Consider the following 26,698-nt stretch of genomic DNA (forward strand, 5'->3'; position numbering starts at 1 on the left):
TTTATTTAGAAGGCAGGCAAGGCATTTCTCATTTTTCTCAGTGTTTCCCAGATGCCTGTGCCCTAATGGCTGATGGATAAATAATAAATGCCAAAGTTTCCAAAAACAAAAAGACAAAAAACAACAAACAATACATATATGTATATATATACAACAATATACCATAATAATCCCAAGCTGGCTGGAGGCAAATAAATACCCTAGCCCTACCTCAGAGGGAAGGAGGGGGAGTAATCCTGATTGCTCTATGACATCGGACATTATGGTGGGTATTTATGGTAGGGTACAAACTGTGTACTATGTCCTTCAAGGATGCATCTGCAGTGAATACATATAGCTAAACTAGGGGAGGAACAAGGAAGGAGGGAATGAGAGAGAAGAGATTATGGTGTAGTTAGCAGTGGCAAAACCAGCAAACCAGCACGGGGATCTAGAGTATAGAGGTAAGTTATAATGGTGCACATGTATGCACGCAGAGGTCCAAGTAGCAGCCTCCCTAATGTGCTGTCCCTGGTAGCCTCTAGCAAAGCTAGTGTAGTGGCTGTAGCCCTTCTGTGGTGAGAGGCCTGATTGGAGTTGGAGTTTTCTTCTTTCTTTCCAAAAATAAAATCTAATAATCAATTTCCTTTCCATTTGGTTTTGTCTGTTTAGAAATTTCCTTTCCTTCCTTTCCTGTTGCATACCAGAAGTTAGTCTTCTTTTTTCTTTTTTTTTTGTTTTGTCCAGGTAGTAGTAGTGATTGGTGTGTATACATCCAAGGTGTAAGAGCCTTTCTCCCCTGTTCTGTGGGTTGGGAAGAATGTAGGGTGGGTGATAGCCTGATTTTAAAGAGACTCTGGATACCACCTAGGCATAAATGTAGGATAATGTAGGATGGACACTATCTTGATGGAAGAGATCAGGAAGGGTTGCACCATTAATAATGCCTGTAGTTCAGACCTTCTGATGTAGTTCTATTGAAGCTGGAAAGCAAAGGGAAAGTAGTGTAATTCTGCTTCTGCTGCTGGTTCGAAAAGAGCTGAGGAAGAGTTTTTCTAGCAAGGTCAGTCAGTCCATGCTCTAAAACAATGAGGTTTTCCTGGGGTTTACATTTTTCCTTTACATTTTCTTCTGAACAGAAAAGCTGAGAGGAGAGAGGAAGACAGGAGGAGCCAAGATCAGCTGAGCTGAAATAGCTGATGCATATATGATGGAAAAATAGGGGAAGGCCTGAAAGAGCCCATGGAAGTACTCTCCATGTTACTCCTTCCATTTCATGTTGTTCACTTCTGTTGCATGCCATGAGAGATATCTTTTCCATGATTCCATATTTTTGCTTTTTTCTTGCATTCTGGTCTGTTGCTAGGAGTTGAAGGTCTCTAACCCTGGGGATTTTAACTTTTAACCATTGTGTGGGTTAATTGCTGTTAGCAGTGTTAGCAGTTTTAGTTTTGCAGTTTGGATGTTGTAGTTGTTCTGTGTTAGCAGGGATGTGGGTGTTGGGCTGGGATACATGTCAGACATCATCCCCATGTGCAGTGACATGCTCCTGGCTGTTGGCTTCCAATGGAGTTCATGGCCATCTTGGGCTTATCCTCAGAATCTCAACGCCTGCGGTCCACTTTCAAAGGAAGTGGTGGCTGCAGTATGCACTGGAAGTCAGGCTGTCAGAGATAAAGAGTCCAAAGTGGTAGTCCACCTTCCAAGTGAGTTTCAGGTGGTGAGTGGAATGCAATTTCTTCAAATGGTGGTTGAATGGGGATGCAAACAAGTCTGTTTGTGTCTGTTTTGATTCCTGTCGGATGCCATTGCAGGTATTGGGCATCTGGCATACATTGTTACATCTGTATAGTTCCAGTTCCCTTTTCCTTTTGAAACATGTTTTCCTTCCCTGCCTGCAGCTCAGAGCCCAGAGCCATATGGCTCAGAGCCACATCCCATAGGGGTAGTGTGCCAGCCTCGTTTGTTGATGAGACCACATAACCTTGTTGTTGTGGATGTACCACATAACTGTGGTGTTGTCTGTCCTTATCAATTGGTGCCTTCCTGGAGAAAGGTCTGAAATCTTTAGATTTTTCTTTAGATGCAGCTCGTTTCAATTATATTCAGGTGCAGATGCAGCCTTGCTTATGCGTGCCCCCCATGCTTTGCACCAGGGCATCTGTCCCCCCCATCTGTAAGTGATGGTTTGTCTTGGTTTTTGCATGTTTTGGTTGCCTGATGGTTTGCCTGGGCTGCCCTGTGTTGATTGGGAGGCTTTGAGCCAGGCATTCTACTCTTGCTTGCAGTTGTGCTGGGCTGAATTTTTTGGTACAGGATCTGTTCTTGACCACAAATTCTTTAGGGCTTTCTTGGCTGCAGGATGCAATGAGGTATGGATGCCAGTAGCATAGAGCATGCAGCCTGATCAGTTAGCTTTTGTTTTCTCTGCTTTGTAGATATGTGAGCTTTTTCTTTAGTTCTTTTCTGCAGTTAGAAGTTTTGCTTTTTCTGATCTGCAGTTAGAAATGCACCCTTGTTTGCAGTAGAAGTGGGATGGAATCAGCCTTGACTTTATTGGGATGGAATCAGCCTTATTCTTTTATATTGACTGTATATCCCAGGGCTTTTGTCTGTGTATTGTTCTCTGTAAGTCGGTGTTGTTGGCCCTTGTATTGTCCTTCAGGTAGGCGCTGTTCATTTGTGAGATAGGAAGTTTGTGATACAGGGATTCAGCAGATGCCATGCATTTCATCCAACAAACTTCGGCAGACTAGAAGGATGCAGATAAATCAAGCAAAGATGCTGAGAGGTATCTTTGCTCTTCAAATCTTCTGGCTGAGGGTAGATCTGCCTCTTGAGAACATGACCAGCCAAGACTCCTTGCTTAAGCTGGTAGAGGAAGCTGCTTGGGAAGCCTTTGAATTTTGATGGGTTTAAGTTTGTGTAGACACAGCATAGTGAATTTAAAAGAATAGGGAAGCTATTAGGGCTTTTCTGGGTACCAGGATCTCCTTACCAATTCTTGTCTTCTTTTCCAGAGCTTCCACTTGTGTCCTTTTGAGTCATTAGATTGTCTGCTCATTCTTTGCTTTCCCTCTATGGATTTTAGATATTTCTTTAGTATTTGTGTCAGATTAATAATTGAGATATTTTTTTCAGAGCTTCTCAACCTTGATTAGTAGTGTAATGGATGCCCACCTCTTTGAAATAAGGTTTCTTAAATCTCTGCCAGTTTCTCTTTCAGTTGTTTCCTGGTTTTCAGTGCCACCGCCAAGTGTGTTAGAGTGCTTCTAGTTTGTCCCTGGTAGGCGTGCGTCCGCGTTGTCCTGGTATGTTGCTTGGTTGTTCCTGCGTGTAGGTTTGACTGGCTTTACCTTGCCTCTGGCGTGCTGGGCGCCTCCCGTAGGCATGCCTCTAGATTTGTCTCTCCTGCCTCTCCGGGCCTGCGCTAAGAGTTGAAGTTGTTGAGTTTCTTTCACTGCCCCTTGCTTTGCAGGAGTCTGCAAGCTTTTTCTGTTTTGCTTTGCAAGTTCTTTTTGGAATTGACTCATCCATCTTTTTTCTTCCATTTTTTAGTACACCAGCTGTGCGGGGATAAGCATAAATTGACCTTCATCCATAGGTGCATCCAAAAGCTTAGATTTGACATGATCTGGTATGCATGCCTTTTGATAATGCATCCCTTCTCTGCATTTCTAGCCAAATTTTAAAGTGCCGTTTGATAACCTTGCATAGCCACATTTTAATAAATGGTTACTAACCTGCTCTATTTTATGTAGCTTTAGTTTACCTTTCTTTTATCTGTTATGCATAATTTGATATGTTGAATCAGTCTGAAATTTCATATCAAGCCTCTAGCTGAAAGGGTAGCAGAGCTATAGCTGAAAGGAAAGCAGAAAAATAGCGAAAGGTGTATGCTGTCTTGGCACAGTCACTGTCTGAAATTTTTAAGCATAGCTGGTTTCCCACCCGAAGGAAAGGTCCTTCCAAGGAAAAGAATTGGATGGACTCCTCAGCTGAAGGACCTCAAGGAGAGAAGGAGAAGAGAGGAGAAGCTGGCAAGCCCTGTCTCATCAAGGAGTAGTCATGAGGAGGGAGGGTCTGTAAGATCTGCTCTGTTCTGAGTCATCAGAGGAGGAGGGGGGCAGCTGGAGCTGGCTCTAGGCCTCTTTGAGACGACCCTTTTGCCCTCTGGGGATGAGGAGCTGGAAAAGCCAGCTGGAGGAGGGAGTAATGGAGCAGGGAAGGGGGGAGCTGCTGCACAGGTTTTGATGCGACTGGTGGCTGGGAAGTGCAGCAGCCTAGGAGATTGTAGGCTTTGAGTGCTGGGGCCATAGAGCCCGCTCAAGGGCCTTAAAGCTTCGCCTGCATGCTGGCCTAGCAGGAAAAATGCGCAGGGGAATGGATTTCAGGAAAGCCCTTGGAGGAGAAGAAGAAACGCCTGAAGAAGGAAACCTTTCTGAAAGAAGAAGGCAAGGAGGTTTCTGGCAAGCCGTTACAGCAAGACTTTGTTTAACCCGTGTTCGGCCACTAACCGGCCCTCAAAAGTGGTTTTTTTGCGCGGCTTGCAGCGGAACATGAGGAACCGTCCACGGACGTATCGAGGTTTTTGCTTTATTCAAAAAATGGGGCTTTCGGGCGGCTCTTAATAGAGCAAAAGCTGGCCGAAATCTGTTCAGCAAAGTCCGGTGGCGCAAATGCGGTCGTCAAAAGAAGAAGCACAGGCTAGACAGGAGCTGCCATCCCACAAGCTAAGCAAAACACAGTATGCAATAGGTAACTATCTCTATGAAGGGGTTGAGGTACAGGATAAAATCCCGCAAGATAAACAAGTATTATAGAAGTGCTGAGTTCGTCTAGCGACAAGAGCGGTTGATCACGCCTCATCGGGATTGAAGCAGTCAGTGCCGCCCACGCCAGTAGCTGCTCTGATTGCTTCGGGCGGCGTTTGCTTAATGCTTCTCAACCTAAGACTGGTGGAAAATGGGCGACACTGAATGCTTGCCGGCCCGAACTGATCACCAATGGCGTCGACTGAGCTGACTGACCAGAGCCCCATGACCTACAGCCGAATCCCTTTTTGTTGAAGGACATCTATAGTACAAAACTAAATATCTAAGTAGCTGTCACACATGCCTGTACACTATTACATTGGACAACACTGACTACTAGATAACACATGAAATGAAACACACTATACACAGAGGTGAGATTGGGTGATATTGCACATAAGGAAGTGACAGGGATTGCACTTAAATGAGAATATATTAATTTTAGTATGCAATAAATAAATACAATTACTGTATGGAAAAGAAAAAGAATGAGGGAGTAACAACGTATTATAGTTTTGATACATCCAGATTTATGTCTGCATTAATGAGTCTTATTGGAGTTGGATAAAAACTGTTCATGAATCTGGAGGTCTTACAATGGATACTCTGTAACCTTCTGTCAGAAGCAAGTTTAGTGAACCAACCATACGCTGAATGAGAAGTGTCACTCAGTATTTTGTGGGACCTCTTTTTACATCTCAGTTCAAAGAGCTCCTGTAAGGTCGGAAGATTAGTGAGAACTATCTTTTCTGCTGTTCTTATTATTCTTTGCAACTTTTTCCTTTTGGCCATTGTGCTGGAATAGCAATTGTGACTGCCCCACAACTGTAAATGATCTACTGGCAATATCATTTGAAGCTTAAAGTTCATTCAAGGAAAATGCAAAACTATTTCACTTAAAGTACATTTACTGTGTTGCTTTCATTGGGGCTAATTTAGTATATGGCAGGAGCTTATATGATTCCTAATTTATTGGTGTGAGAGGGAAATTATGAGTCTTATCTTTAGGGCAATTTAGTATAACGGAGAGAAACAGTAAAAGGGGTGCTATACATTGATAAGAGGGAAGGGAATATTATGACAGCATTACTGTTGGAGTTTTAAGAGGTCTTGGCTAGGGTCAGTTGGAAATGTTAGCAAAGAATTTGTTTGCAAACAGTGAATAACATCAGCTAATGTGTGAGGAGCTGAGAAATAACATTCCTCATTTAGCTACAAATATCTTTATTTAACTGGAGTGCTTATTTGGCTTGCTTGCTGTACTCTACCTCTACTCTAGTTTCCCGCCTTTCTATACCTAGTTGTATCCGGATTTCAGATTTCGCTGACTTCTGGGTAGTGTTTTAGTTTCTGTGTTACCCATACCTTAACTAAGGTGGAAGGAATTTTCTTTGTTCATCAGTGAGAGTGGTGAACCTTGGGCTGCTTATCTGTCTTTGGAGGAGTGGTTTCTACTCAGAAATTGTAGCTTTATTGGCCAGTTTGAGCTAATTCTATCTCTTTTGATCTTCCTGCTATAAAAAACGTAATTGTGCGGTTTTGCGTGCCGGGCAGCGCCGGTTAGCTAGGGTTAAACCATTCTCAAAGCCAAAAAGTCTGCACTTCAATTTTTCCCTTGAAACTAGCCTTCTCTCATTCTAAACACTCAAGTCAGCTGTAGTTTACCCTGCACTTGATCTGTACCGATATAGTAACCCCCTGCACTCAAGCACTTAAATCAGCGCTTTCTGACTAACACTTGCTACAAAAAAGTGACAGAAGCACTAACAAACTACAGTGCTCGATCCCCAACAGTTGTTTGTAGGGAACAGTCTGTTTACTCTCCTCCCACCAGGTAAACAAGAATAAGTTCCTCAACCCATTCAGGCATGTCCAATAGCCAGCTCCCAGTGTATTCTCATGTTCACCTGATGAATCTGGGCATCCTGAAACAATGTCACAACTGCCTCATGTACACAGACAACCCTCTCCTCCTACCACGTGACACCAAAATCTGCGAGAGATGCACTTACACAGCCAAACTTGAGGCAAAGCTCTCTCCAGCCATGACTGAAATTGACAGTCATGAGGAGAAGGTACCAACCTGCAACACCCCACTTACTACACATAGACCCACCAAACAAGCAACTGCAAATCCCACACATAGATACACAAAGACATATTCGGAGGGCTCTAAATAAAAATCTGTGGAAACAACAGACACCTCCAAAGCAGACAAGCAAGCAACCTATACACACAAACACACCGCAATCAACACAACCTCCAAAACCAGAGTGCCACACAACCGCAGCCCTTAAGGCAAAACACCATACCTAACACACTTGTAATAGGTGACTCCATAGTCAGGCACACTGATGTCCCACTCACCAGACTGGACAAAGAGAAAGTCACTGTCAGTTGCTTGTCGGGCGCCAGAATCCGCCACATTACCCAGGTCACTCCACAAGTACAAATATGACTCTGTCACTGTCCATGTTGGTTTGAATGACCTGAGACATACCTCCCTGGATTACATGAAAAGGGACATAGAAGGGATCTCTGATTATGTAACCAAGGCAGATATGATCCTAGCCCTGAGTAGCATCTTACCCTCACCAAGAATGATACCTCAGTACAAAAATAAAATGATAAATTTCAACAATTGGCCAAGTTTCTGGTGTCATTCAAAGGGGATCCAGTATTTGTCTGCCTGGGATGACATGCTCGACAATCCTCGATGCTTCACCAGAGATGGCTTGCACCTGTCACCCCTGGGATTCAGGATACTGACAAAGGCTCTTGCCACCCCCATTGTGCCTTTTTTAGGCAAGGCTCAAAAGACAAACCCACCTCCGTAACAAGTACTAGTGACAAAAAAACTGAGGGTCATGCTGCTCAGTGCTAGGAGTTTAAACCTCAAAATGCACTCTCTCAAGGCACTCCTCAAAATGGAGAACATTGATATCTGTGCAGTAACGGAGACCTGGTTCAAGGCTCAAGACAGCACCCCAGCGATTCCAGGCTACAACTCATACCACACATTTTGGCCACAAAACCTGGACCAAAATACAAAGGGAGGCATATCCATATTCATCAAGGATAACCATGCCTCCAGACTGGTTGCAAAGTATGATGCCTCAGAGATCATCTAAGTGCAACTGACAATGGGCAAAACTGCAGTCGAGATTGTATCTTGCTACAGATCACCATCCCTGCCCCAAGACACCCACTCCTCGAGGTACTGGAAAACATGAGGGTGCAACTGAACACCCTAATACTAGATGATTTCAATTACCCAAAGATCAGCTGGGAGAACTGCAGAAGCACTAATAACCAGCTTATAAACACCCCCACAAGGGGAAACAATATACTGGTCTTGGTCATCACCAACATGGGGGACAAGTGCTCCACACCTGAGGTAAATACCTCATTAATCAGATTAGATCATAAACTCATCACCTTAGATATCCACTTACCGCCCTCACTCCCCCCCCCCCCCAAGGAAACAGTGGTGAAAAACTTCTCCAAAGCAAACTTTATGCTACTCAAGATGGAGGTGGCAAACTTTGTTACTCCATTGCAGAATGTCAATATGATTGAATCTGCTATATCTTACACAAAAGCACTCTACAAGCACTTACATGAGTGCATGGACCGTGCTATCCCAAACAAGACTATGACCCACTCCTCCAAAAAGAGGAAACCAGTCTGGTGGACCCAGGCCATAAATAAGCTATATAATAGAAGGAACAAATTACAAAAAAAGAGTAAAAACCCAGGAATGGAGGTGCTCCCCTGACCAACCTCAGCAGAAAGCTAAGAACCCTTATAAAATCCTCTAAGGTGAGCTTTGAAAGAAAAATCACAACAGACACCAAAGACAAATACAAATCATTTTTAGCTATGTCAAGAACGTAAACAGCAACTCTCAGATCTGCTCTGAGCTACAGCATAATGGTTCTAAATTCATGGAACCAACGGATATCGCCAACATATTGGCAGATAAGTTCAGTGCAAATTTTACCCCACCCTCACCCCTAAGGGGCCCAAATCCATACCAGAAGACTGTGCTGCCCCTAAAATTACAGACAACCAGGTGAAAACAGCACTCTCTAAAGCAAAAAACACAGCATCCATGGGTCCAGACAGCATCCCAGGCTGTGTGTTACATGAACTCCAAAACTAATGAATCCCTCACCTTAATACCATGTTCAACCACAGCCTCACCACAGGCTATGTGCCCACTGAGTGACGTATGGCAACAGTTATCCCACTCCACAAGGGAGGTGCCACCACTGACCCCGGGAATTACTGCCCCATCAACCTGACGAGCCTCGTCTGCAAGGCCATGGAATGCATCATCATGTAACTCAAACAACGACATTGGGAAGCTACAAACCCTAGACCTTACCCGGTTTGGATTTGTAAAGGTAAAGTCATGTCTCCTAAACCTGGTTGACTTCTTTGAGGTGGTTACTAAAGCAATAGATGAGGGAAAGGTGGTCCACACAGCATACCTTGACCTGGCAAAGGCCTTCGATACCATCCCCTTTGGGAAGTACAAACTCACCAACCTAAATACAAACCCCTACAAGATGGGTTGTTAACTGGCTCAAGGATAGAACCCATTCAGTGAGAATAAAAAACGCTAGATCCAACTCCAAACCTGTGACAAGTGGAGTACCACAGGGCTCAGTCTTGGAACCCCTCCTGTTTGGTATCTACTTCTCGGAGATACAAGTAAACATGGAGGGACTATGGCTAACAAAGTTCGCAGACAACTGCAAACTGGGTGCCATAATTGAGACTCCTACTGACGTGGACACCCTCCCAAAAGGATCTCACTGAAACAGATACATGGTGCCAAAATCATGGCCTCAAGCTAAATGCCAAAAAGTGCATTGTTATCCCTTTTGGGAAAAAACAAGTACCCATGAATTACAACATAGGTGACAGCCCACTTAAAGAGTGTGATAAGAGAAATAGGGACTCAAGTGGATAACAATCTCTCCTTCGACAACCATATCGCGAAAGTGGTAAGAAAATCCTTCTACATGGCCCACCTGATCACAAAGGGGTTTGCATCTAGGAAAAAGGAAGTTATTGTCCCCTTCCACTCATCACTCATTACCAACCCGTTATTGAATATAATACCCCATTTGGGATGCACATTACAAGACACGTGCAACAACTGGAGAGGCCTCAAAAATACTTCACAAGAGGATAACGTGTTTTAAACAGATGCCCTATGCCACGAGGCTAAAAAAGCTCAAACTGTACTTGTTCGCATACAGGCTACTCAGAGGTGATCTCTGCCAGACATACAAGGCTATGTCAAACCCAGAATTGCTGGAAATGCTCCACCTAAGGAAAACCCAATCCACCAGAGCTACATGCTCAAGGGACCTAAACCTGACCTCAACAATAAACAGGACTTGTTGGAGGGACAGATTCATGTCCCAGAGACTTCCCCTGCTCTGGAATAAGGTCCCCATACAGGTGGGGCAGAGCTCCTCATTAGCGCTCTTCAAGAAGAATCTTGATGAGTGAATGGGAAACCGGAAATTCGCCCCAGGAATTACTTCTGTGGCCCTGCTCAACAGAGATGCAGGTAACTAAACCACGTGGGAGGCAAAAGCTGTAACATGTTGGCTAGGCTTAATCATGCCCTAGGGCCAAAAGCCTAGTACCTACCTATGAATATTGCTGATCACTGTCTGCATTGTATTTCTCCCACTCACCTGCCCAACTGTTGTTGCATTCTTAAACTTGGTGGCTTCTGAGTTGCCCACCACTACTATAAATCTGATTTTGGACACTCCTCCCAGTCCCATCTCATCAGCTCATTCTACTGAGTACAGAGAGATTATTTGGGAAGACCCACCCCCTTAGTTTCTTAACTTTGAGTTAGCTTCTGTTTACTCCATTTCCACTTAACTTAAAAAGTGCACTTTATTCAGCTGCTTTTACTGTACTTGTGTTTTGTCCTACTTTGCTTTTGCTGCTTATTCTTAAAAGTGTTCAATTGCATTATTCTGTTGCATTTATTACTGGTTGTAGTAGCCTGATTCATTTTTAACTGTTATTTTAAGCCTCTTAGTTTGGTTTAAGCACTTGGGCTTCAGGCCAGTTGTTTTACATTAAGGTTGATGTGGTCAGAAAACAGGGAGAGGACAGGAAGGACAAGGTAAAGTAGAGGACAGGAGAAGTGGACAAAAAAATACAAGGGTCTTCACTCTTGGGGCAGGAGAGGTAGTTTATATTCTTATAACTTGGGAATTTCTGGTTGAAGGCTTAGTGTGCCCGTTATTCTGTCTTAGTTTTAGTTTAAGTGCTTGGGCTTCAGGACAGTTATTTTACATTAAGAAGGCTTGTGGGAGCAGAGTGTAATCTCTGCCCTTCTGAGCCTGGAGTTGCTGATCAAAGGCTTATCGTGCCTGCTTATTTGAACTGTTGTTTGTCTGAAACTGTTACACTTTGCTTGCTGTAGCATAGACTAAATTCAGACCTGCTGAATCTAGTTCTGTTTGTATAGCTTGAGCATTATACCAGGCCATCTTTTGTTGTAGAGGGTTCCCCTACATCCTAGTGGCAGGAGTGTGCTGTTAGAAAACATCAGATTGAAGGCTGCTGTAACAAAGCTCAGGTTTGAGCTTTTTTATTGGTTAATTTGTTTAAATCAGTTTGCTGTCATTTGCTATGGTGCATATTTGCTCGGGTTTCAGCATCATGCACTGCCAAGCAGCAGTGGCAGGTGTAGACACAAACACTTCTGCTTGCAAATTTTCCCTTAGTACTCTGCTGGCACTACATCTGTGAATTCTCATTATTGTCATTCACTGACAGGTGATGCATACATTCAGTGAAGCTCCTGAGGTACCAACACAGATCCTACCCACTAGAACCTTGTATTTTTTTGTCCACTTCTCCTGTCCTCTACTTTACCTTGTCCTTCCTGTCCTCTCCCTGTTTTCTGACCACATCAACTTACCTAGCATTATGGATGGACAGTTTCTCACAGTTTCTCCAGCCAGCCTGGTCAACATAGGCATCCATAGGCAATGTAGCATTGCCTCATGTAAACTGACAACCCACTTTTTCTAGTCCACACAAATTCATTATGTGAGAGATGCATCTATATCAAGAAACTAGAATCCAGGCTCTCTCATCCACCAGTCAGTTCATCTGATATGAAAGCAGGTTGTCAGCATGCACACCTCACCTCCTCCACCTACCAAACCAAGAACACATAAACCAATGTATGTGGAGGCCCTTACAAGAAGCTTACCTAAACATCACAGACCTCCCAAACACAAACACAATTCACATACTACATACTCTGCAGAAAAGAGTACACATATCACACACCAGTGACACAAGTCAAGCCCCTAAGGCACAACACAAAAACAAACATCTTAGTAATAGGCAACTCAATTGTGACACACACACGGATGTCCCTCTCACCAGGTTGGATAAGGAAAAAGTCATGGTCAGATGTCTGTCAGGCGTCCGGATCCACTACATCACACACACACACACACACACACACACACACACACACACACACACACACACACACACACACACACACACTCAAGGCTCTCAATGACAGGTACTGTTATGACACCATCATAGTTCATGTTGGTGTGAACAGCTTGAGATGTACCTCAGTGGACTACATGAAGATAGAAATGACTGAGAACTGTGATTGTGTGTCTCAGGCAGGTATGTCCCTATCCTTAAACAGTATTTTACCTTTGCCTAGGATGGATGATACCTCATTATAAATAAAAAAATGATCGACTTCAACAACTGGCTTAGTTTCTGGTGTCATTCAAAGGGGAATCAGTATCTGTCAGCTTGGGATGACATGGTCAACAGACCTCAATGCTTTGCCAGAGATGATCATATGTCACCCCTGAAATTTCAGTTACTGGCTAAGGCTCTTGCCACTCCCATATTTTTTTTTTTAAGTCATGTCACAAGAAAAAAATTCCCAGACGTAAATATAACCTCTTAAAAACAACCTTGAGGTTATGCTGCTAAATGCTAGGAGTCTAAACAAGAAACTGCACTCACTAGAAGCAGTCCTCACCTTGGAAGATGCTGACATTTATGTAGTCACGAGACCTGGTTTCAGGCTAAGGACAGCACCCAACTTACCAGGTTACATTTCCTTCCACACGTTCAGACCACAAATTGAAGGTGTGGTGTATCAATATTCATTACAGATAAATATACCTCTAGACTGGTTAAAGAGCATGATTCCCTTGAATACTTCGGGTGCAACTGACTGTAGATAAGACCCCCTCTTCACGTCATTGCCAGCTACAGGACCCTCTCCATGAATCAGGACATTTACTCAGCCTACATGGATTTACTTGAGTCAATCAAGACACAGCCAAACATCCTGGTTTTATGTGACTTTAATTACCCATCCATTGACTGGGTAAATTGCACGTGTTCTAACTCACTTGCCCTGGACTAGCTGGATGAAACACCCACACGGGGCTCAAACATTCTGAATCTGGTGCTTACCAATATGGGGGACCTCTGCACCACACCCAGTGAGTGGCCATCCTTGGTGAGATCTGACCACAAATCAGTCTCGCTAGAAGTAACTAGAACACATGAGCCACTTAGCAAAAACTAGACTAAAAAAATTCTTCAAGGCCAATTACACCCTCTTACGTGATAGCATAAATAGCTTCATAGCCCCTCCTCCCACTGATGGAACATTCAGCTATGCTGAGTTATACACCAATGCTTTTTAAGAACACCTGTACAATTGTACTGACTCTGCTGTACCTGGCAGAACCAAAGCAAGATCTTCAAGGAAAAACAAACCTGCCTGGTGGACAACTGCCATTAATAGGCTATACAACAGGAAAAAGAAATTGCTGTCTACGAGTAGGAAGGAACAGTCTTAAACTGGAAACACTCCCTCCTCAACTTAAACAAACAAATAAGACTTCTAGTGAAGTCCTTCAAAGCTAACTACGAATCCATATTAGCTTCCCTAACTAAGGATAATAAGGCATTTTTAGTTACATCCATAATCTCAAAGATAAGGCCCAGATTTGCAATGAACTCATAGTTAATGGTACTACATATACAGAACCTGTGGATATAGCAAACCTGGCTGAGCGGTTCAGTGAAAACTTCACTGCCCTATCCCTGCCACATATACCCCAAAGCATCCCTACCATCTGTCCCCCCATCTAGCATCTCCAAGCAGCAGGTTTTAAATGCCCTCTCCAATGCCAAAAACACAGCCTTTATGGGACCAGACAACATCCCAGGCTGTGCTCTACATTAGTTAAAACAGGAATTAGCATCACTATTAGGCATGCTTTTCAACTACAGCCTATGCACTAGCCTCTTTCAAGCAGAATGTAAAACCGCTACCATCATCCCTTTTCACGAAGAGGGTGCATCCACTGACCCCCTGGAACTACAGACCAGTTAGCCTGACCAGCCTTATCTGCAATGCTATGGAATGAATCATCACAGACCTTATTAACAAAGATATAGACAACCTCCAAATACTCAACCCCACCCAGTTTGGCTTGGTCAAGGGGAGATCATGCTTGTTAAACTTGGTGGGCTTCGAGACACTCAACAAAGCCCTAGACGAGGGCAAATCCGTGCATATGGCCTACCTAGACTTAGCCAAGGTTTTTGACACAATCCCTCACTCAGGCTTCACTGATAAACTCACCCAGCTGAGTATCAAACCATATAGTGTCAGGTGGGTTGCAAACTGGCCCATTGACAGAACTTATATGGTCAAAATTGGGGATTCCACCTCCTCCAACAGATCTGTAACTAGTTGTGTTCCACAGGGATTGGTTCTAGGACACCTACTGTTCAGACTCTACTTCTACAGGCTAAAAACTAAAGGACTGTGGTTAAAGTTTACTGATGACTGCAAACTGGGAGCGATCATTGCAACCCCTAGCTATCTGAACATCCTGCAAGAAGGTCTTAGTAGACTAATGACTGGTGCCACAGTCATAGTCTTAAAACGTCATGCAAAAAATGCATCATCATTCCCTTCTGCAAGGGGATGTTCCTGCAAACTACCACATCAATAGCAATAGCCTAAGCACACAGTCAGTGGTGAGAGATCTGGGCACACAGGTCAACAGCAACTTTAACTTTGATCTCCTTGTCTTTACAGTGGTAAGAAGGGCATTTTATATTGATTATCTTATAAGTAAGGGCACTACCTCCAGAAAGAGAGAGGTTATAACCCCCCCTGGTACTCCTCCCTCATCAGGCCAATAACAGAGTATAATGCTCCCTTTGGTATGATCCTTTCCAAACACATGCAATAACTGGAGAGACCACAAGTGTTCCTTAAAATTCAAGGTCTTCCAGATTTGTCTTATGTAGACAGACTGAAATGTTTACTGTTTACACACTTTGCCAAATGCCACTCACTCTAATCCCTATTCTCTCTCCTGAAATATCCATACCTTATAGTCTTACTAGTCTATTGTTACCTGTCCTCCCACCTTCCCAACCTCTCCTATACTGCTTTTGACTACTATACTTTATACTTACCCCTTATCACATCCTTTCCTTACCATCTACTAAACCTATACGTTTTCCTCTCAATTCCTCCTCTCACACTTCTTTATGTTTTTTTTTCTTAGGAGATAAACCCTGCAGGATGCTCCAAAAACCACTGAAGCCCAACCTCCACACCTCGGCTATCTGACCTTGCATGCTCCTGCCTAAGGTTCTAGCTAAAACCTCTGCTGAACAGTAGCTGTATGCTTTCATTTGCTGATCTACTACTAGTATACTAAAATTGCTTTGTGTTTCATTAGTAGCTACTGCCACAAATCACCAGAATGCTGACCTCTCCTTCCAATTTAATTCATGCTGCTACTCTCTCACTTCTCACCAGCAGTTAACTTCATCTATCCCTCTATCACTACCTTTCCATCTTTCCTGACTTCCCTTTATCATAGCTAAGTCTAATAAACTTCTCTAAGCTTTTCCCAGCAACCACACATACACTTGCCCATTGGCCACACTTACAGACATACTGTACATCCTACCAGTTTACAGATAGTCTCTGGAACTTACTCATTCTGGTATAAGGTTCAGCCCTCTCCATTTACCCTCGATCTGCTCGGGGTCACTCCACTTCCCTACTATACCCCTATTCCCACCCCCTCTTCCAATAGATTTATACTTCCTGTAGCTGCTCCCCAGACTCTATCAACCACTACCCTTTAATACCACTAAAATCACCCTCCCCTGCTCCCTCCCCCTTTTTCCTCAGCATACTAGAACCTTCCATCACTTACCCAATACTTGAGAACATCTCTCTAGCACCTACCTCTTATCGCAATATCTTCTCAGTACATATGACCCATACCATACAGCTTATATTCCTCTTAATTACCCTTACTATCCCTCTAGTCATATTAACCATTGTCAAGTCCCCCACCTTCTTAGATACATCTCCAAAATCTCCAACCCAAACCACATCATCACAAACACAGTTACTGTAACATCTCTCCCTCCTTATTCAAATGTAGCAACATATGACTAACTAAAGTAAAACTCTCCCCTACTTTTACTAAACTTAGGTTAACTCCATTTACCCTACTTAGATCCCCTTCAAAAATCTTTCACCTACAAACAGTTATACATCATCTCCTAGTACTATCTCAATGTGGTAATTCATCACAACCCTGGCCATAACAACTCACCATCATGCAGCCAACCATCCACCAATCAACACCTACATATAGCAATAAATGCATGCAGTATCTGTAATAAAATTACTGAATTCCAAGCCTGGCTATCCCATTATAACCCTGATATCATACAGTAGTAACAGAAACCTTGTTGAAACCACATAGATACTGAAATGATCCCATCAGGATACAATATCCTTTGAAATGACAAACTACACAAAAAAGGCGGGGGTATAGCATTACTCTATCACAAGTCCTTAACTATCACAGGTTTTTCCAAACCAGTTCCTACCTTTGGCAAAATTGAACGATTATTTGCAACCCTACACATTAATAGTAATAAATAATTATGTATTACTGCACTATATATTCCCCCAGGCCAAAATATCCCTATTATGTAAGGCTTCCTATCCTGGGAAACCACAAATTTGCAATGAAACTATCATTCTTCGTGACCCAAACATTACTTGGCAAAGCGTAATCTCCAACTCCCGTGGAAATAGTATAAACTTGAACAGGCTTACACAGCTATAGGCTCTACACATGTGCTAACTAACCAGAGTCAACCTTAGACTGGATCCTAGTAGCCCACCCCCATAATTACTCCACTACTGGAACCGTTCTTAACACATTAAGTGACCATTCACCAGCCTACACCCATAGAACCCATATTCACCTACCCAAAACACACTCTTATAAAAAAACATCAAGAAACCTTCCCCACTTCAACCAAAATACATTCATAAACATTATAAAAGTGCATACTGGACCCCAGTAAAAACATTACCTCTGGAATATGCTGTAAATTATTTCAGTAAGGTCTTTTTTGATACACTTAATAGCCAAGCCCCCATTCACACCAAAAGAATGAAAATGAACCATGCCCCCTTGTTAACTAAACAAGTTCTTCTTTCCAGAGACTGAGCCTGGAAAGAGTGGCAGAAAGATAGAAACCCACAAAATGAATGTAACTAAAAGCTATTTCATAATAAAACAAAAAAAAAATAGTCATAAATGACAAAATAAAAGTTCTGGAAATCTGTTTCCTCCCTTCTTAATCCTGGAACCACGGAGAACCCAATATCTTCTCCTGACAAAGACCCACAACTAAAAGCCCATATGTTTAACTCCCACTTTATCAATACCATTCTAAAATTTGTCAAAGACTCATTAATAATCTTAGGAGCACTCCAAATCTCACTCATGATAACCCCAGCTTTCTTTCTTCCCCCACCAGAGAAACCTCTAACAGCAGCCCATTAACTCCTACATTCTCTATAAAGCCAGCATCCACTTCCCAAGTAATTAAACTTCTAACCAAACACCATGCTCCCTCTCAGACGATAATCTTCCACCTGAATATCAAAAACTCACAGCTGATGAAATAGCCTAGCCTGTCAGTATTCTTATTAACTGATCCATGTCAGAATCATATGTCCCCCAGCTCTGGAAAAAATCCATTACTCCTCCATTACATAAAGGAGGTAATACCAACAATCTTTTTAACTATTGGCATATCTCTATTCTCTCACCATTACCAACAATCTTAGAAAACTATATACATACTCAACTTCTAAAGCATTTCTCTGATAATGACCTCCTTGCACCCACCCAACAATTTCTTCCAGCATACAGCACTACTATAGTCCTACTCTCATTCACTGATACTGTGAACAAAGCCCTTGATGCTGGTCTATGAACTTCAGTCATCTTATTAAACCAATCCAAGGCTTTTGACACAGTATCACACCATAAGTTGTTTCAACAACTCGAAAAATATAGATGCTCCCTAAATTCCCTAAAATGTTTTTCCAGCTATCTAAAGAACAAAAACAATCTGTCAGATGGCAACATAAACAATCTGAATATATAATCAACAACACAGGCATTCCCCAAGGATCTGTTCTGGGGCATCTGTTTAACATTTTCATTAATAAGCTTCACAAAACATCCCTACAAAGTACACATCCAATATGCTGATGATTTGACTATCATCTCCTCTTCTAGCAATTTCTCTGAGATCCTTAGGATTACATAAAATGCCTTTACATCTATAAATACATGGCAATATGATGCATAACTACTGCTGAACCCCGAAAAATCTAAGCTCTTGCTATTCTCAAGTAAACCACCAACTTCAGACTTCAATTTTTTTTGACAAAACAACACAGAAATTGAACTAGTGAAGACAGCAAAATTATTAGGCATAACTATTGATGACAATCTCCCCTTTGAGCAATATATTCTCAATAGAATTAAAAGAAAAACTTTAAGCTTGGCAAACTCTACAGGCAGACTATATTTGGATACGTCAACCAAAATAAAACTTGCAAACACTTGACTTATCCCTTCCCTCCCCTATGGAAGTCCCATCTTCACCAACCTTCACATATCTCTCAGTAATAAACTGCAATCATGTTACTATAAAATAGGAAAGTTTGCCTCTGGGATGCCAAACTGCACACACCCATTGCCAGGCCATTTCAGAATTGAATTGGTCTGAATTCCCCCATTACTTATATTATACTCAACTAACCATTGCCCACAAACTGATATATAAACCCAACTGCCCAGCTCTGTATTCGATCCTACAATCATATATCCCAAACTGGAATCTTCGGTCCACTAACAAACATCTCTTACGTACAACCAAACTCAACAAAAGAGCTGAACAATGGCTATACACCTATACCATTGCCAGATTATGGAATGCCCTACCTTCTTCTATCACTCGGCTTGACTCACTAAAACCTTTCAAATATGCACTAAAATGCCGCTACCTCAATAATCATATCCGTTCTTGTGCACAGCAGTCTAAGCCACCATAAAATGCCACTACCTCAATAATCTTATGTTCCTTTGCACAACAGTCAAATGCCACCATAAACAAATAAAATTCTCCATAACCTTCTCTTTCCATGTGTATATATTCATACTCCTCACCTCACTTCCATGGCAGGATATGCATGCTGTCTTGAGCTGTTCTTTCTTCAGCATTGCTGTGCTGCATTGTATTATGTACTGACTTCTGTTTATGCTGTGGCTTTTCTGTGTACTATTACCTACAGCTTTATTTGTCCTCATGAGCCTGCCACTGTCTTCTTACCCCCTCCCAAAATCTATTCCCAGGTCTTTTCCCTGCCTCCTGTTTTTTTACTCTACTTCATTTTTTACTATGTGGTGTGACATTGTTTCCATGTGAGTGCTTCCATTTCAAATATCCAGCTTCTCAGACGTGGATATCAAGACTGAGAGTGCCTCAAACATGATAGGAAGCTTGAAATCACAAGTCTTGTCTAATATGATGTCTATGTCATGGTATAAGGTCTACTTTCTGCCAGTGGAACTTGAGAAACTCAACCTGATTGCCCTTAAGATAATAGCAGCTAAGCTCTCAGCAGGCAAACAAGGCATCAGGATTGTGGGATTCAGAGGGTCTGAGTATACGGATACCAACAGATGCTGATACAACAAATGAAGTGGCATGGTGGAGGACAAAAAGATAGGACAGTTCTAGAATTAAGAGAAACCAAATCTTGTACTGTCAGAAGGCAGCTGTGAGGATCATTTGTGCACGGTTTCCCCAGGCTTTTAGCAAGATTTTTTTGAACTGGAGAGAAGCTTCCAAAACAAGGTCTAGATGTCTGTGCAGAAAACTGTAGGATCATGTTTCAATGATGTTAGAAAGCTTCAGATCTTATAAGAGATCCTTATGAGGCCAATTTCCATATTTGTATGTCCAAGAAATTATATTCATTAAACAGATCTACTTCCTTTTTGAAAACCAAAAAGTTTTTGTTAACTTGTTGCACTGGAGATTATTCCATGATGTTACTGCTCTGATATTAAACAATGGTGAGAGAATATTTCTATCATCCTGAAAGCCATTGTTGCCTCAAATGTTCGATTTCTTACAATAAACTGTATTTAAAAAAATATTACAATTAGAACTTAACACACTCCTCAACTTTGTAGCAAAAATCAAGAATCCAGCATTTGCTGAAAGTCTATAGATCTTAGGCTGACCTCAACTTTTTTCCTCATCACCCAAAGGGCTAAGGATGGACTGCCCCTTCTGCTGCTCCTAAGGATGTTCCTATTTCATGAAAGGAAGCAAATTACTTTTTGTAAACACATTTTTCCACCTCATAGCTGACCACCTCAATTGCCATCAGGGCCTCTCTCATCTAGTGGATCAAGCAGGCACTCCAATTACTCCTCCAGACCTCTTTCCACCCATGCTCGGGGATGAGGACACTTAGGCTTCTGGTGCAGTGTCACAGTGCTATATCCAGGCAGAAGTAATTTAACGGGAACAATCTGAACTATTGTGCTGTCTCCAGAGACTCAGCCAAGGTCAATTCACTCTTAGGATAACACCTCTCTATGTCCACAGCCTCTGATAGGTACCAATTTCAAGAAGCACCCAAGTGTGCACACCCATCCTTACTCTGCCAGTGTCTCAGGAGCTAATCAAACCTGGGTATTCTGGGCCACAGTCAGGACTTTATTCCTTTATGCTAGGGTGTTGGCACTAAGGGAATAGATTCCTGATGACGGGAAATGGCCTGATGTACAGCTAAGATATTCTGACCAAAAAACGCCATCAACTGGCCAGAGTAAACTTCTACAATGAACTGACTTGAAGATTACAGGGTCACTGATTAGTACATGGTACTATTTGTAGTTACAAAAAAAAATATTACAGGATTGGCTTACTGTTTCCAGTTGCACATAACCCACCTAATGACAAATTCATTATATATGGCAATTTTGTTTAAGGATTACTATGTTCTGTGTAGTCTGTCTTACAGGTACTTTGCCCCATTCCACCTTTGCTTATTTGGATGTATTAATCTGATAAATCCAGAAGGCTCATTGCACAACTGTAACTATTCAGGAATGAATTAGATTCACTATTTGGTGACTTGCTTAGAGAAAATAAAAATGCAGAACTATGGGTAATGAATGCTAACAGCTCATAGATTTCATCGATTTAAACTTCTGTGCTACTCCATCAGATTGCTTATTAAACTGACAATGCTTCTCATTTTGGCTTTTCCCGTTAGGGGTTGGCACAGTGGCATGGTTCGTAGAACAACTGGCAGTGGAGTTTTACGATGTTGAGTTCCCAGCCTGGCGCCCAACCTTCCACAGAAGGTACACACATGCACACACTCTCACCTAGGGCCAATTTAGAGTATCCATTCCACCTGTAACATGTCTTTGGAATGTGGGAGGAAATCAGAGCACCCAGAAGAAACCCATGCGACTACAGGGAGGAAATGCAGACTCTGCACAGAAGGCACCCCAGCCGAGAATCGAAAAAGAGAACCTCATGAGGTGAGGTGGCAACGCTAACCGCTGCACCACTGTGGCCACCCCGTTGTCTTAACAATTGGGGATAAGGAATATAATTTTAAATCTGGAAGACCAATACCACCCAATGTCCAAAATCTAATGTGATGGTTTAAAGAATCTAGACTTATTAGAAAACCATAAAAATATCAGAAACAAAGACTTGTACTCTTTTATATTTTTTGGGGGTAATGGGAGGGCTAAAGAGTGTATTATATATAGAATTTAGAAAGGATAATTATTTCAATTAAGGAAAGTCTCTTTTTCATAGTGAAAAAAATGTATTCCATTTATTAAGAGTTTGTTTTAAGAAATTTAAACTACTATAATTAAGGGTTGTTATATCTTTAATATAATCAGTCAAGATGATTCCTAAGTAAGCGATTTTTACCATCTTTCACAATGTATTTGTGTAATTTCTTATCTATTTTATTAATATTATAATTAACAGGTAGTATTTCCGTCTTATTCTCACTAAAACTAAGTCCTGATTTCTTCTGGAATATTTCTATTTCTTGGAACACTGCAATAAGAGACTAATTACAATCAAAGTTAATAGGATGTCATCTGCAAATAATTGTAGTCTGGGGATTAAATCATTACTTATTAGCATGCCTTTGATGTTTTTATTTAATCTTATATAATTTGCAAACGTTCCATAACTAGAGCAAAAGCAACAAGGACAAGGAACAACCCTGTTTAGTACCTTTAGTGATCATGATTGATTGGGAAGTATATCAGCCTATCTTAATGTAGGCAAAGGAGTTTTCATAGAGAAGTTTGATTAATTGCAAGAAATTGTTTGAAAAAAATTACATTCCTCCAGTACTAATAGTTAATACTCCCAATTAACTAAATCAAATGCACTATTGATATCCAGGCTAACCAAAGTTAGTTTTTTTTTAATTAGTATAATTAAGCAATGATAGTTTTCTCTTGATATTATCATAGGTGTTCCCGTCCATTATAAACCCAGTCTGATCATTGTTTATCAACATTGGAAGAAATTGTTTTATTCCAGAGGCACAGATTGCTATGAATATTTTACAATCTACATTTAATAATGAAATTGGTCTGTATGAAGAACATTGTGTTGAGTCCTTGTCAGGTTTTGAAATTGGGGATATTAGGATACTGTTTTTTTTTTATTCACTGTGCCTTACTGATAATGTATTGACAGTTATTAACAAGTACAGAAGCACATTTGTTACACAAGAAAGATCCCATTTTTCAAAGTTGTTGTAGACTAACCAGACCTTATTTGATTTTTTTGATGATCATATGCTCATTGCACAGCTATGGTGATGAATTACACTGTATTCCAACACAACCAGGATTATCAACTGTGGAAGCATAACTTTTCATACACCACATTGCCCATAGGGCCTCAACAATGTAGGTCTGCTCAGAAGACCAGCATGGATTTAGGTTCATACATTTACAGACAGTTATTAGTTATGTGATCCAGAAAACCGTTGAGGATCCTAGACCAATTTCTCCAGAGCACGGTTTAGTTAAATAACTTACACACAGTCACATAGTGGCCAAACAGCGGATAAGGGAATCAAACTCAGGTCTACAGGAAGTAGCTCATAGGCTTAATTCTCTGTACCACTGCATTCTTTTAAAAATCAAACTCATGTTTCCAAGTGTGTGCACCATTCTTTATACAGCACAAAACCAGATGATACGTCAGTGTTGATTTGCAGACTACAACACAATATCCATAAAAGGTATAAAAAAAAAAAAAAAAAAAAAAAAAAAGCAGACAATGCTTTTATTATGAAGATAAACAATTTATATTTCTGAAAGGTTATACAGTATGTTGAAAAGTAATGTGCAAACCAGAATGCCACTCTTTTCCTTGATTTAAACTACATGTAAAAAGTAATGCGAGACGAAGGCTGGCAGTCAATGTTCACATTTGAACCTCTAAGTACAAAAAAATTTACAGCAGTTGCAACAAATAAATTCCATCCTCAGTGATTTAACCTGCATGTAAAAATTAATGTGGGAAGCGGTTTGGCAGTAAAAGTTCATGTCTTAACTTGGACATAAAAATGTTACAGCAGTGGCTTAAATAACAGATTCCATCTTCATAAATAAAATGAAATGTACTTTTACATTACAGTACCAAAAAATAAACGTTATGCATCACATGAGCTGCTTATATTCATTGGGCTTACAATGCTTATGCTGCGGTTAAGAACATGTTCTATACATTGATTAATTAGGCCACACACTTTTTACTGAAACCTGAAGCAATCAGATTGTATCCAAGGAGCACAGACATCCCACATAGAGGAAGCTGTTTTAATGTACAAGGACCATTCAGCAAAGAAAACTTAGAAATCTCATTGACATGGTAATGTAGAGCACATTGCAGCTGTATTTTTACAACACAATACACAACTAGAAAAGGGAAGCAATCCAACTTAGAAAGCTTCCATTTTCTTGTTTTAAAAATATTTTTACTTTACAAAACAGACCCTATTCCAATACATTTAACTATATATACTCTTTGTAAAAACACTCCGAAATAAATGCCTGGCAAATATGTACAGAACCAAGCATACTAAACAGAAAATGTTCTGGAATCCATTCATTAACACCATGTAACATTTAACAGTTTTACTTCCAGGTCAGGAAAACGTGTTGAATTCTTTTTAAAATCATCTGGGCAATGAAATGTTTACAAACTGTGTAAAGAAGTCCCTGATACTAAGAGTGGAGCTGACTTTGTTCAGCACCTTTTGGTAAGTCTTTCTGTAGTTCCTGCACTGGTTTCAATGCTGGATTATCTTCTTGATGGTGAAGCTCTGCATTTACCACAGACTGCTCTCCAGCTAGTAAAAAAGAAAGAAAAATTATTTCTAGAGCTTAAAGCTACAATTACAGCAGTGATTTGTAGTAAGAGTTTGAAAAGTCAGAACTGCTAGCAGAATTCCTAAAACAAAAAACAGTATCTGCTTTTAGTACTGAAGGTGGGAAACAGTAAAATATAAGAAATGAGATTGTTTTTGGCTAGTACTCTACATTTTTAGTTTATGTAAGAAAACTGGATAGCACATAGCAGAACAAGCTCACTACAGAATTGGACATGACGACTGCAGGACTAGGACTAAAATGGCTTCTTTGTACTTGCTCTAAGTTACAACTTTCAATGGTTTACAACAACAATGCATACTGCTTAACACAAGGTAAAGCTAAAGATCTGAAAGGTACAAACAACCAAGGTAACACATCCAAATAGCAATATGGTGTCTAGGATAGGATCACAGCAAAAACAGAAATGCGTGTGGGCATCTCTCGAGTTGCTGCTGGTATCTATACCTAGTGGCTCTACAAAAACTGGACAGAAAAATCCAAAAGTTTGGAAAACTAAAGAGGCTAACACCAAATAGTGGTTTAAAAATATTGTGGGGCCACAAATCACAGCAGGGATCTTTGAAACCTAACAAAAGAAGTCAATGTATAACACCATGATATCCACTTTTGGATTTTTCTGTCCAATACAGTGATAAGATGATCAGCTTTAATAATTGGCTTAAATTCTGGTGTAAGCCAAAGGGGATCCAATGTCTGTCTGCCTGGGATGACATGCTGGACAAGCCACGCTGCTTCACAAGGGACGGCTTGCACCTGTCACCCCTGGGCTTCCGGATATTGGCAAAGGCTCTTGCCACCCCCATAGTGCCTTTTTTAGGCAAGGCTCAAATTCTAAACCTACCACCCTAGAACACCAAAAAGAAAAAAAACTAAGGGTAATGCTGCTCAACGCCAGAAGTCTCAATCTCAAGATGCATGCACTCGAGGCCCTTCTCAATATGGAGAACATCGATGTCTGTGCTGTGACAGAAACCTGGTTCAAGGCTCCTGAGAGCACCCCAGCACTAACAGGTTTCACCTCATATCATGCGTTCCGGCCCCAAAATCCAGACAACACCAAGAAAGGAGGGGGGTGTCCATATTCATAAAGGACACCCACACCTCAAGGTTGGTGGCAACGCACGATGCATCAAAGACCATCCAGGTGCAATTAACCATAGGCAAGACTGCTCTGCAATTTGTAGCATGTTACAGGCCACCCTCTCAAACTCAGGAACCTCATATGGCCTTCCTGAAAACATTGGAGGGGATAAATGTATCTCCAAACACCATCATACTAGGTGACTTCAACTACCCTAATATAGACTGGGAACACTACTCAAGCCCAAACACTATAACCCAAAGATTCCTGGAGTTCATAAACTCAAATGCCATGGAACAACTAGTCACCATCCCCACAAGAGGAGAAAACATACTTGATCTCATCATCACGAACATGGGATCAAAATGTTCAACACCGGAAGTATACCCCTCACTGGTGAGATCAGATCATAAACTAATCTCGCTGGAGGTCCTCATTCTGCCCCCACCTGAAACAAAAAAGACCACAGTGAAAAACTTCTCAAAAGCCGACTTCACACTTTTAAAAACTAGTGTGGTCTCCTTTAAGGCACCTGAAGCAGTGGTAAACATTACTCAAACCGCTGAATCACTTACAAATGCCTTCTACCAGCACCTACATGACTGCATGGATCAGGCAATCCCAAACAAAACTAAGACTCTCTGTACCAAAGGCAAGCGTCCAGTCTGGTGGACCCCAGCCATAAACAAGCTCTACAACAAAAGGAGGAAGCTACTACAAGATAGAGCAAAATCCTTGAAAGGTAAGACACCTTTGATCATCATAAGTAAAAAACTAAGAGCTCTCATAAAATCATCCAAGGCAAATTTTGAGAGAAAAATTGCCAAGGACTCAAAAGACAATCATAAGGCCTTCTTTAGCTATGTTAGAAACCTAGG

The 26,698-nt window shown here is 41.4% G+C and overlaps 1 protein-coding gene across 3 annotated transcripts in view; it reads right to left on the reverse strand.

Annotated features, from left to right (window-relative positions):
• Positions 1-23,610: 23,610 nt before the first annotated feature.
• Positions 23,611-26,698, reverse strand: part of NUCB2 (nucleobindin 2) — a 736,170-nt gene continuing 733,082 nt past the window's right edge. For all 3 annotated transcript variants that reach the window (XM_044082707.1, XM_044082708.1, XM_044082709.1), the window contains exon 14: positions 23,611-24,696. In XM_044082707.1, coding sequence (XP_043938642.1) covers positions 24,572-24,696 — 125 coding nt within the window. In that variant the 3' untranslated portion in view covers positions 23,611-24,571. The remainder of the gene's footprint in view (positions 24,697-26,698) is intronic.

Source organism: Protopterus annectens, chromosome 9.part0 (assembly GCF_019279795.1).
Source record: "Protopterus annectens isolate FY-2018-M chromosome 9.part0, PAN1.0, whole genome shotgun sequence".
Classification (NCBI taxonomy): domain Eukaryota; kingdom Metazoa; phylum Chordata; order Ceratodontiformes; family Protopteridae; genus Protopterus; species Protopterus annectens.